The following is a 13,223-nucleotide window of genomic DNA, read 5'->3' as shown; positions in this document are numbered from 1 at the left end:
GATTGCGCTTCTGCTCAGGCCCCCTCTGCTCTGAAGGACCCCTCTGGCACTCTGCACTATCATCCTGATTCTATTTCCCATCTTTTTTATGACTACTACTCCAAGCTCTACTCTCTCCCCTCACAACTCCCCTTGGACCCTGGAGGACGCGCTGCGGCACTTGATTCCTTTCTTTCCAAGTGTAGCCTTCCAGCTCTCTCGGCGGTTGACCGGGAGACCCTGAATGCTTCTGCTACTTCAGAGGAGCTTCTGGAGGTCCTCAAATCACTCCATGCGGGGCGTTCTCTGGGGCCTGATGGTTTCACCTACCTTTACTACAAGACCTTTTCCTCCATTCTCCTCCCGAGGCTTCTTCCCCTGTTTAACTCGTTCTTGGGGGGAGAGGGGATCCTGCAGTCCTATTTACAATCCTTGATTACCCTGATTCCCAAGCCTGGCAAGGACCCTCATGATTGCTCGAGCTATCGACCTATAGCCCTCCTCAATTCTGACCTGAAGCTGTTCTCCAAGATTTTGGCAAACCGCCTCTGTAGTTTTCTACCATACAAAAGGACCAGGTTGGCTTTATCCCGTGTCGTCAGGGAGGTGATAACACGAAGAGGGTTGTGGACCTCATAGATATAGTTAATTGGAGGTCGGAACAGGCCTTGGTTTTGAGTCTTGAAGCCGAAAAGGCCTTTGATAGGCTTGGTTGGCCCTTTATGTTTGCTACCCTTAAAAAAATTGGAATCTCGGGCAATTTCCTAACAGCATTGCGGGGTCTTTACTCCTCTCCCACTGCATCCCTTAAGCTCCCCCACTCTTCCTCCCCAACCTTCACTCTTCACAATGGTACTAGACAGGGATGTCCGTTGTCCCCCCCTGATTTTTGCCCTGTGTACTGAACCACTTGCTTCCATGATCCGGGGGGATCCGAACATCTCAGGTGTCTCTCTTCATGGTAGGGACTTTAAGGTCTGCCTTTTCACTGACTATGTTTAGCTTACCCTCACTAACCCTCTCCTGTCTCTTCCTTCTTTGTACAAGCTCCTTCATTCCTATAGCTTTGTCTCTGGGTATATGGTGAATCTCTCCAAATCTGCGCCCATGCCCCTTAACCTCCTTTCCTCTCTGATAACCCTTTTACAAGCTGACTACTCCTTTAAGTGATCTCTTACTGCTATAAAATACTTAGGTGTCTCTCTTTCCCCTAGCTATTCCTCTCTCTACTCTGCTAACTTTCCTCCTTTATTTAGAGAGCTGCGGGCCCTCATGGACAAATGGAAGTCGCAATATATCTCCTTTTTTGTGCGCATTCTCCCTAAACTACTATATTTTTTTCAGACCCTCCTGGTACAGGTCCCTTTAGCTGGATTGCGCTCGTTTCGGCAATTTTTCGGTTCATCTGGAACGATAAGCGGCATCACCTCCCGATGTCGGTCATGTTGGCTAGCAGATTTACTGGAGGGTTGGGTGTCCCTGATGTGACCAAGTACTACAGGGCTGCTCACTTGCGTCACTTAGCGGCGTGGTCCACCTACCATGCCTTTAGTAAATGGATGGAACTGGAAAAGCTTTGGCTGGCTCCCATCCACCCTAATTCCTTCCTATGGTCGTTCCCTCTCCTCTCCCTCGCCTCCCCCCTCTTAGGACCAATGTCTTTCTCTCGCTATGTCTGGACCTATTGTTCTCTGCGATTTAGTCTTTTGTCCTCCTTCTCCCCTTTACAATCTTTTCTCTACCATCCTGATTTCCCCTTCCGGCCATACTTCCGATATGGTTCGAGAATGGGGGTCTAAAGGCCTTTTTGCTGGGCTGATGTGGTGCACCCTGTTTCCTGTTCGCTTTTGCCCTTTGCTGAGTTAGTTACCAGATGGAGCCTCCCCTCCCCCCCCCCCCCGAGATAGTACACTACACACAGCTTAGATGCTATTTGTCATCCTTATAGAGCTCACTGACTGTGTCCTTGCCTACGGACTTTGAGAAGCTGTGCATGAGCAGACCTCAGACGAGGGGGCTACTCTCTAGTATCTACTCTTTCTTGCTATCTCCCCCGAATAGTCCCCCTCCCTCCCACCGCTACATGGACCGTTGGGAAACAGCCCTTAATGCCCCCATCTCCATCCCTCAGTGGCGTGTTATCTGGGAGCATGCTGCCAAGGCGTCTATTTGCACGGCTTACAAGGAGACCCAATACAAAATGCTCATGGGGTGGTACCACACGCCTGTTTTACTTAATCGACTGAACCCTAACATCCCTCCCCAATGCTGGCGATGTGGTGTGGGTTTGGGTGATGTTTACCATATATTTTGGTCCTGTCCCCTTGTAGTGCCTTTCTGGCAGCAGGTCCGGGGCTTAGTCTTCTCAGTTCTGGGGGCGAGGGTCCCTCTAGACCCCATGGTTTTTCTCCTACACTTATCGACCAGGGTATTGGCCAAGCACCCGTTTAACCCCTTAAGGACAATAGACGTACTCCTACACCCCCCATTTCCGAGTCCTTAAGGACCGAGGACGTAGGAGTACGTCCTGTCCATTCCCGGCCCCCCGCCGCAAGCCGGAGGGGAGCCGGTGCCCGATGGTCATTATGCCCCGGGTGTCACTCCCGCAACCCGCTCCGCCCCTCTTCCGGAGGACGTGAGCGGGTGCGGGACGTCCACCCCGGGTGCTGGGGACCCCGATCCCCGGCGTTGATGTTGGGATCGGGGCCCCAGGAACGGCGGCGAGGGACTGACCTGATGCGGCGTGGAGCAGCAGCAGGAGGTGAGTGACAGCCTCCTGCTGTTGCTTAGCAACAGCTCCCAGCATGCAAAAAGGGCATGCTGGGAGCTGTAGTTATGCAACAGCAGGAGGCAGACCACCACAACTCCCAGCATTCCCTTATGGGCATGCTGGGACTTATAGTTTTGCAACAGCTTGAGGCACATTTTTTCTATGGAAAAGTGTACCTTCAGCTGTTGTATAACTACAACTCCCAGCTTGCACAATCAGCTAAAGTGCATGCTGGGAGTTGTAGTGGTGCATCTGCTGGTTGCATAACTACAACTCCCAGCATGCCTGTTGGCTGTCGGTGACTGCTGAGAGTTGTAGTTTTGCAACAGCTGAAGGCACACTGAGTTAAGTAGCAAACCAGTGTGTCTCCAGCTGTTGCATAACTACAATACCCAGCATCCCCAGCCAAAGTAGTATGCCTCCAGCTGTTGCATAACTACAAGACCCAGCATGCCCTTCCACTGTCCGTACATGCTGGGGGTTACATAGTATGGTTGAAAAAAGACATACGTCCATCAAGTCCATCCAGGGAATGAAGGGAAGGGTGTAAGGGGATAAGGGAAAGGGATGTAGTTTTATAATTCTGCATAAGCATTAATGTTATTTTGTTTCAGGAATGTATCTAACCCTGTTTTAAAGCTGTTAATTGTTCCTGCTGTGACCAGTTTCTGAGGTAGACCGTTCCATAAATTCACAGTCCTCACGGTAAAGAACGCGTGTCGCCCCTTTAGACTAAACCTTTTCTTCTCCAGATGGAGGGGTTGTAGCTTTTGCAACAGCTGAAGGCACACTGGTTGCAGTTTTGTTACCAAACTCGGTGTTTCACAACCAGTGTGCCTCCAGCTGTTGCAAAACTACAACTCCCAGTATGCACTGATAGACCGTACATGCTGGGAGTTATAGTTTTGCAACAGCTGGATGTTTCTCCCCCCCAATGTGAATGTACAGGGTACACTCACATGGGCGGAGGTTTACAATAAGTATCCGGCTGCAAGTTTGAGCTGCGGCAAATTTTCTGCTGCAGCTCAAACTGCCAGCGAGAAACTACTGTGAACCCCCGCCCGTGTGACTGTACCCTAAAAACACTACACTACCAAAAAATAAAATAAAAAGTAAAAAACACTACATATACACATACCCCTACACAGCCCCCCTCCCCTCCCCAATAAAAATTTAAAACGTCTGGTACGCCACTGTTTCCAAAACGGAGCCTCCAGCTGTTGCAAAACTACAACTCCCAGCATGCAATGATAGACCGTACATGCTGGGAGTTGTAGTTTTGCAACAGCTGGATGTTCCCCCCTCCCCAATGTGAACATAGAGGGTACACTCACATGAGCGGAGGTTTACAGTAAGTATCCGGCTGCAAGTTTGAGCTGCGGCAAATTTTCTGCCGCAGCTCAAACTGCCAGCGAGAAGCTACTGTGAACCCCCGCCCGTGCGACTGTACCCTAAAAACACTACCAAAAAATAAAATAAAAAGTAAAAAACACTACATATACACATACCCCTAAACAGCCCCCCTCCCCAATAAAAATGAAAAACGTCTGGTACGCCACTGTTTCCAAAACAGAGCCTCCAGCTGTTGCAAAACAACTACTCCCAGTATTGCCAGATAGCCACTGACTGTCTAGGCATGCTGGGAGTTTTACAACAGCTGGAGGCACCCTGTTTGGGAATCACTGGTGTAGAATACCCCTATGCAAGTCCCTAATTTAGGCCTCAAATGCGCATGGCGCTCTCACTTTGGAGCCCTGTCGTCTTTCAAGGCAACCGTTTAGGGCCACATATGGGGTATCGCCGTACTCGGGAGAAATTGTGTTACAAATTTTGGGCGGTATTTTCTGCTATTACCCTTTTTAAAAATTTGAAATTTTTGGGAAACCATATGCAAAAGTCGTGAATCACCTGTGGGGTATTAAGGTTCACATTACCCCTTGTTACGTTCCCCGAGGGGTCTAGTTTCCAAAATGGTATGCCATTTGTTTTTGTTTTTTTTGCTGTTCTGGCACCATAGGGGCTTCCTTAATGCGGCATGCCCCCAGAGCAAAATTTGCTTTCAAAAAGCCAAATGTGACTCCTTCTCTTCTGAGACCTGTAGTGCGCCAGCAGAGCACTTTTCACCCCCATATGGGGTGTTTTCTGAATCAAGAGAAATTGGGCTTCAAATGTTGGGGGGTATTTTCTGCTATTACCCTTTTTAAAAATGTAAAATTTTTGGGAAACCAAGCATTTTAGGTAAAAAATTTTTTTATTTTTTTACATATGCAAAAGTTGTGAAACACCTGTAGGGTATTAAGGTTCACATTACCCCTTATTACGTTCCCCGAGGGGTCTAGTTTCCAAAATGGTATGCCATGTGTTTTGTTTTTTTTTGCTGTTCTGGCACCTAAATGTGGCATGCCCCCAGAGCAAAATTTGCTTTCAAAAAGCCAAATGTGACTCCTTCTCTTCTGAGACCTGTAGTGCACCAGCAGAGCAATTTTCACCCCCATATGGGGTGTTTTCTGAATCGGGAGAAATTGGGCTTCAAATTTTGGGGGGTATTTTCTCCTATTATCCTTTTTAAAAATGTAAAATATTTGGGAAACCAAGCATTTTAGGTAAAAAAAATTTTTTTTTTACATATGCAAAAGTCGTGAATCACCTGTAGGGTATTATGGTTCACTTTACCCCTTGTTACGTTCCCCGAGGGGTCTAGTTTCCAAAACGGTATGCCATGTGTTTTTTTTTTGCTGTCCTGGCACCATAGGGGCTTCCTAAAGTGACATGCCCCCCAAAAACCATTTGTCGCTCCTTCCCTTCTGAGCCCTCTACTGCGCCCGCCGAACAATTAACATAGACATATGAGGTATGTGCTTACTCGACAGAAATTGGGTTTCAAATACAAGTAAAAATTTTCTCCTTTTTACCCCTTGCAAAAATTCAAAAATTGGGTCTACAAGAACAAGAACATAAAAAATGAAGATTTTGAATTTTCTCCTTCACTTTGCTGCTATTCCTGTGAAACACCTAAAGGGTTAATACACTTACTGAATGTCATTTTGAATACTTTGGGGGGGTGTAGTTTTTATAATGGGGTCTTTTATGGGGTATTTCTAATATGAAGACCCTTCAAATCCACTTCAAATCTTAACTGGTCCATGAAAAATAGCAAGTTTGAAAAATTTTTGAAAAATTTCTAAATTGCTGCTGAACTTTGAAGCCCTCTGGTGTCTTCCAAAAGTAAAAACTCGTAAATTTTATGATGCAAACATAAAGTAGACATATTGTATTTTGAATATCCATTTTCCTTACAAGCAGAGAGCTTCAAAGTTAGAAAAATGCAAAATTTTCATTTTTTTCATCAAATTTGTGGATTTTTCACCAAGAAAGGATGCAAGTTACCATAAAATTTTACCACTAAGTTAAAGTAGAATATGTCACGAAAAAACTATCTCGGAATCAGAATGATAACTAAAAGCATTCCAGAGTTATTAATGTTTAAAGTGACAGTGGTCAGATTTGCAAAAAACACTCTGGTCCTTAAGGTGTAAAATGGCCTGGTCCTTAAGGGGTTAAGCACTTTTTGCATATTGTCCTGGCTGCTAAAACTCTCATTGCCAAGCACTGGAAACGGCCCCTGCCCCCGTTGTTAGACAAGTTGATGGCTAGAGTACGTGAGATACGCTCTCTTGAATCCCTTACTGCCTCCCTCAATATCGCCATCCCCAAGTTTCTCTCTATCTGGGACAGGTTCACTGATTTTCTCTCTTTTCTTTCCATTTTTTCTCTCCCCTTCTTCCTCTCTCCCCCTCCTTCCTCTCTCCCCCTCCTCCTCTCATCTTTGTCTTTGTGTCATCTGTCCCCCTGTGTGTCTTAAACCCCCCCTTCCATTCCTCCCTCCCCTTGTGGCCACTTCTTAGTGGCCCCCTTTGTCAGATACTGATTACTCTGATTTGTTTTAGTATGTTTCTTTGCTTTTCTTCTGCTAGCTGGAAGTTGATTATTATGCTACTGTGAGATTCTGTTATGCACACCAATTTGTCGCTGTATCTGCTTTGGGGGATGTTGATCCCTTCTCTGTTTTGTTGTTATATAAAATTTTATAAAAATTAACAGTAAAAAAAAAAAAATGCCAAAGCTCAAAATAAAATTTTTTTGGTCACTTCATATATCATAAAAAAGGCTAATAAAAAGCGATCAAAAAGTCCCATCAAAATATAAATGGTAACCATTACGGCACATAAAATGTAAACCCTAATTTAGCCCCATCTGAGAAAAAATTAAAAGTAATAGGGATCAGAAGATGACAAATTTAAACATACAATTTTTGGTGCATGTATTTATAATAATAATATATATATAATAATATATTTTTTTAAAGTAGTAAAATAAAATAAAACCTACATAAATTGGGTATCCTTGTAACCGTATAGACCTACAGAATAAAGATAAGGTGTAATTTTTACCGAAACATGCACTGTGTAGAAACGGAAGATCCTCAAAATAACAAAATTGCATGTTGTTTTTTTTTTCAATTTCTCCCCACAAATATATATTTTATTGGTTTTGCCATAGATTTTGTTAAATGTCAGCAGAGAGCACTGTGGTCAGACTGAAAATAACTCCAGAAAGAATTACAACTTCCTGTGGAGAATACAGCAACTGATAAGTACTGGAGGGATTAAGATTTTTAAATAGAAGTTGTCAGGGTATTTTGTGTGGAATGCATAATCTAAAGCATGGGTGAGGGGGCACTTCCAGTTTATTGGGGGGGGGGGGTCTGTCTGTGTATACCTCCTTTGAAGTCAGGCACTCTGGCCAAGGTAAACAAGCCTTTGTAGCCGCAGTTTGAGATAAGGGAGCAGGAAAGGGGGATGGAGTTTTTTCCTCCAAAAAAAGGACACATATAAGGCTGAGATGCTACACAAAAACTTTGGCTCAAGCCTGTGGCATAAGCTGACAAGACCATCCTAAGAACAGCTGGAGACTCATTCTCATGGACTGCTATACCATCATGCTGTAAGAACTTCATTTTTTGCTTTCTGAACTTGCCTTGCTAAACTCTTTCATATTTTTTGTAACTGTATGTCATTTGTTTATTTTTATATGTAGCACTGTGATATCTTTTAGCAGATAAAATGTTTAATTAATCTGCTCTGGTCTTTGATCTCTAAATATAGGAGCTCACCTTTCTGAAGGAAGCTCTGGTGAAACACGTTTATCAAAGGGTTAATTTGGTGACTTGCTGGGACTAGTAGTGGATACTCAGAGGTCTGGTGGCTTTAACCCTTGCAACAGCACACTCTCTTTAGCGTCTTGGATGGAGTGATAGGGTATGATCGTGACAGAAGTAATTTACAAATGTCCAAAAAAGATATACTCGACACTACCTGTTGTTATTCAATAGGACTAAGCAGAGTAGTTCCTGGTGTGCAGTGAACTGCTCCCTGGAAACTGGGTGGGTCTGTACAGGTGCTAACACTTGGAAAAATTGAGACGACTGGGCATCTAGTAGACAATGGAAGAACGAAGCCATCACCCAGACTTGCTTGTGGTAGCTTCTTTAATGTTCGTTAGAACATGCAAGATACATCGTGCAGGGAGGCAGGTGGTGAAGACACGGGGTTATCGCGCCGAGGGGCTTCGTTAGGGCAGTTAATATGACGTGCAGGAAAGGGTGTGTTTTTAACAGGAGCAGATTGCTACGGTTACACAAGTAAACATAACATGACAGGTTATACGAAATACAATGTGTTTAAAAACAAAATCTTACTTGGAGTTGCTCGTGACAAAAATGGGGAAAAATAGGGAATTATAATACCAGCGGTCCTACTTTGTTTTTATCATTTAGTCCGAGTGGACCTGTAGCATGAGTGCGGGTTATCCATCTGGCTTTATTGCATAAAAGCTGTTGATGTTTGCTCAGATTACGTTCTGTATATTCTACTCTTTCAATAACTGCAAATGTGAATGAGCTGGGGTCACTATTATGGTAAGTTTGCATGTGGGATATCCAACGAATAGCGCCTATGCCTGTACGGAGGGAGCGAATATGCTCTCAAATCCTATGGAACAGAGGTCTAATAGTTTTCCCTATGTAGAATTGGCCACATCCACAGATCAAACAGTACACCATGGAAGGGTACAGACAATGTCTTGGTACAGCTATGGGTACGCCCATATCATGCGCATTTGCTAATATTTTTTTAGCCATTTTTGAGCAAAATTATGTTTTCACCACCACCAACCTTTTTCAAATTTGTCGATGATATCTTTGTGGTGTGTGATGGGACTGAGGACCAATTTACTACTTTTGTCTCCTACCTCAACCAAATCAACACCATGAACATGACTTTCACTTCAGTTTTTGGTACTCAAAGTTTAGAGTTCCTGGATGTCAAGATCGAGATTGTAAACGGCTCCATAGTTACCTCTGGTTTCAGGAAGCCCACATCCAGGAACTCTATACTCCATTATACTTCTTCCCATCCCACACACACATAGAACAGCATACCAACTAGCCAACTGATCTGCCTCAAACGGATTAACAACACTGAAGAATTATATGCTCAACAAGCAGATGAATTGGAGACTCGTCTCCTTCAACGTGGTTATCCACCCAAAGCCCTAAAAACCGCCAAAGAGAAGGTTGCAACCATTCCCAGGTCTCAACTCTTAAAAAGAAAATCTAAAAATCCTAAGAACCCGCACAGATTCACATTCAAAAATACATCCATGAACAATAACATAAGGCAAACCATTCATAACAATTGGTTCATTTTACAGCAAGACCCGGATTTAGAATCCGTGACATCACAAAAGCCTATTGTCACATACAGAAAAAATACTACTATCCACAATTACAAAAGTCAAACAATCCAAGAAACGCAACTGGTTAAGTGATACACAACCACAAGGTAATCATCGTTGCGGTACTTGCAATTTCTGTAAATACAACAGCAAGAGCAATTCCCTCACCTTAGGAGGCCACCATGTACAGATTCAGCAGTTCGCCACCTGCCGCACCCCTTTCGTAGTGTACTGTTTGATCTGTGGATGTGGCTGATTCTATATGGGGAAAACTATTAGACCTCTGTTCCTTAGGATTAGAGAGCATATTTGCTCCCTCCATACAGGCATAAGCGCTACTCGTTGGATATCCCACATGCAAACTTACCATAATAGTGACCCCAGCTCATTCACATTTGCAGTTATTGAAAGAGTAGAATACACAGAACGTAATCTGAACAAACATCAACAGCTTTTACGCAATGAAGCCAGATGGATAACCCGCACTAACGCTACAGGTCCACTCGGACTAAATGATAAAAACAAAGTAGGACCGCTGGTATTATAATTTGTTTTTAAACACACTGTATTTCCTATAACCTTTCATGTTATGTTTACTTGTGTAACCGTAGCAATCTGCTCCTGTTAAAACACACCCTTTCCTGCACATCATCTTACCTGGCCTGACGAAGCACCTTGGCGTGATGACGGCCAGTCGATACCACTGCGTCTCCACCACCTGCCTCCCTGCATGCTGGATCCTGCATGTTCTAACGAACATTAAAGAAGCTACCTCAAGCAAGTCTGGGTGAGTGCTCCGTTCTTCCATTGTCTACTAATTTACAAATCTGTTTAACTCTGTGGCACCAGTTGATTAAAAAATCTTTTTTTACACTGGAGTACCCCTTTAAGGACAAAATGGGCTTGGTCCTTAAGGGGTTAATAAAGTGACCATTGAGTGTATGTCCAATAGATATGAAGTCCTAGGGGCCCTTTATGGCAGAGATATTATTTGTGTGTAAAACTCTTGGATGCCTCATGGCAGTGCTATTTTGTGTAATCACAGGTGTCTGCTAGGTCATCATCATCATCTATATCAGTACAAACAGGTGTCTGGGATGTGGAGTGTTAAAGGAAAACTGTCGCCCTGATCACCCACACTAAACCCAATAAACAGTTATAGTGTGGGTGACCAGGAGTGCAAAGGGGGGTCACTTACCAAATTCCATCCAGTGGCTCCTGTGATGTTGCCCGATGAAAGTCCCGTTCTCAGTTCGGTTACCTGCGTGCAGGAGGCGGGGCCCTGATGGCTGTCCACCCCCAGCTTCTTTCTGCCTCCTGAAACAATCTGCCTCTATTAGTATATTCAAATTCTGCGGTGCCCTCTGAGGCAGGAGTGCAAGCGCAGTTAGTTTACAAACAGCTCTCACGTCTTAGTGACGTGAGAGCTCTTCTTGCCAGAGCACTCTGCTACTGTGCCAGAGCGCATGCTCTCCAGCCTCGGAGCACAGCGCTCACGTGGCATGCGACTCATGTCACTAGGACGTGACAGCTGTCTGTAAACTAACTGCGCTTGCGTTCCTGCCTCAGAGCACAGTGCAGAATTTGAATATACTAATAGAGGCAGATAGAAGCTGGGGGCGGACAGTCATCAGGGCCCCGCCTCCTGCGCGCAGGTAACCAAATTGAGAACGGGATTTTCGTGGGCAATATCACAGGAGCCACTGGATGGAATTTGGTAAGTGACCCCTCTTTGCACTCCTGGTCACCCACACTATAACCCTGTGTTTTGGGTTTAGTGTGGGTGATCAGGGTGACAGTTTTCTTTTAGGGTACGTTCACACATACGGGACCCTGCGCAGATTTGATGCGCAGGATTTGTAACTGCTGATTAGAAGCTGTGCTCAGTCATTTAGTTTACATTGAAATCTGCAGCAGAAAATCCTGTGCATCAAATCCTGCACATCAAATCTGCATAAATGTGAACATACCCTTAAAGGGGTTCTCCACTGCTTTAGCCTTCTTTGGCCAGTTAGTACTGTGGCTATATGTCATTAACGCTTTCTTTCCTGTTGCTAACGCTACTATATGTGGTTTTTTTTAACAGACCCGGAAGCTGGTTTGCTGGCTTGCCTCGACCACTTTTTTTTTTCTCCCGCCGCCATCTTGCCAACGCGACGTCACCCTGCAGGGTGTTGTGTGGGAGGCCAGCCTGCCCCTCGCTCCGTTCGTGCCCGCCTCCAGCGCTAATGAATATTCTTCTGTCATAAGCGCGCACCTCCTTACTTTCAGCTTCTTCTAAGCTGAATGCTGATTGGGCTGCTTGTGGCGAATCGACTCCGGTGATTGGCGCATGCGCAGTTCGTCCTCGATCGTGAGGGTCATCTGCGCATGGGCCATTGTGATATCAGCCTCGGGCCTGACGCGCTGGGGGATTGTTAGCACTAACCTCGAGGCGGGCACGAATGGAGCGAGGGGCAGGCCGGCCTCCCACACAACACCCTGCAGGGTGACGTATTGATGGCAAGATGGCGGCGGGAGAAAAAAAAAAGTGGTCGAGGCAAGCCAGCAAACTAAGGAATTAACCAGCTTCCGGGTCTGTTAAAAAAGGTTAAAAAAAACACATATAGTAGCGTTAGCAACAGGAAAGAAAGTGTTAATGACATATAGCCACAGTACTAACTAACTGGCCAAAGAAGATTAAAGCAGTGGAGAACCCCTTTAAAAGATGATCCTATAGTACTGCCTACAGTACGTTCAGCACCACGGACAGAGCATCAGCCTTCTATGTGTGTCTTATGCAGACAGGCCCAGGTAATTTTCTGACAGCACACAGACTCCAAATAACATTAGCAAGCTTGCTTTATTATAAATATGAGGTTTCGGCTGCACACTGCAGCCTTTCTCAGTTGAGATGAGTCCACTAGTTGAAGGGCAGCAGCTTGGTTCCATAGGGGGCTGTCTCAACCATTTGCTTATGTCCAATTGATTATCCATATGTCCTAAATGAATATCACCCGGTTATTGGTACATTCTGAATGTAACATTCCATGCAGCACAGTGAGAAAGGTGAGAAACATCTGAGACACCTGAGAGGGAAAATGGAAAGCAGAGCCGAAAGCACATACATTATAAATGAGAGAAGACGTGCAGATGATGGGAGTGATATGCAGAACAAGTATCCTACATAATAAGCTGACAAGCAACACCAGCTCACCTAACAGTTCATTTTAATGTAGAATAGGTATGAGTTTTTAGATTAAAGGGGTTTTCTGGAATTTACTAAAAATTGACTAGAGGCAGGAACTTGCCTAAAAAATAAAAAAGATCCTTATCTGTAATTCTACCACTGCTTTGGTGTCTCCTGATTGCACCCAGTCTAGGTAAAGCCTAGCTTTCCCCATTGCAAGGGCTGAGGCAGGACAATGCTGCAGCGAGTGATTGGCTGTGCCACAATATGACGTGTCAGCCGCAACTTCGAGAATCGAAGTTCACCCTAGATCGTCACTGTGATAACGAGGCTTTTGTATGTTAACAAACAGCCTGGGCACGTGTTTTTGCTGGATAACCCCACTAAATAGCTTAGGGTGCTCTGAATCCACACCTGTATACAGTGTGGATATGCCCTGCAGTTACTTAGGTATGTGAGTTTATGGCTGGGGTTATCCAGCAAATATTTTTTATTTCTTCCCCGGCTGCC

General features: G+C 44.8%; 1 protein-coding gene across 2 annotated transcripts in view; it reads left to right on the top strand.

The window, feature by feature from the left end:
- Positions 1 to 13,223, top strand: part of CALB2 (calbindin 2) — a 126,036-nt gene that overhangs the window by 21,439 nt on the left and 91,374 nt on the right. Inside the window, exon 2 of one of the 2 annotated variants that reach the window (XM_056525408.1) lies at positions 7,310 to 7,403. The exons of the other annotated variant lie outside the window; for it this stretch is intronic. Within the exon in view, the coding sequence (XP_056381383.1) occupies positions 7,310 to 7,403 (94 nt within the window). The remainder of the gene's footprint in view (positions 1 to 7,309; positions 7,404 to 13,223) is intronic. 2 annotated transcript variants of the gene reach the window in all.

Source organism: Hyla sarda, chromosome 6 (genome assembly GCF_029499605.1).
Source record: "Hyla sarda isolate aHylSar1 chromosome 6, aHylSar1.hap1, whole genome shotgun sequence".
NCBI lineage: Eukaryota > Metazoa > Chordata > Amphibia > Anura > Hylidae > Hyla > Hyla sarda.
Note: the sequence above shows the minus strand (reverse complement) of the source record. Positions and strands in the feature narration are given on the sequence as shown.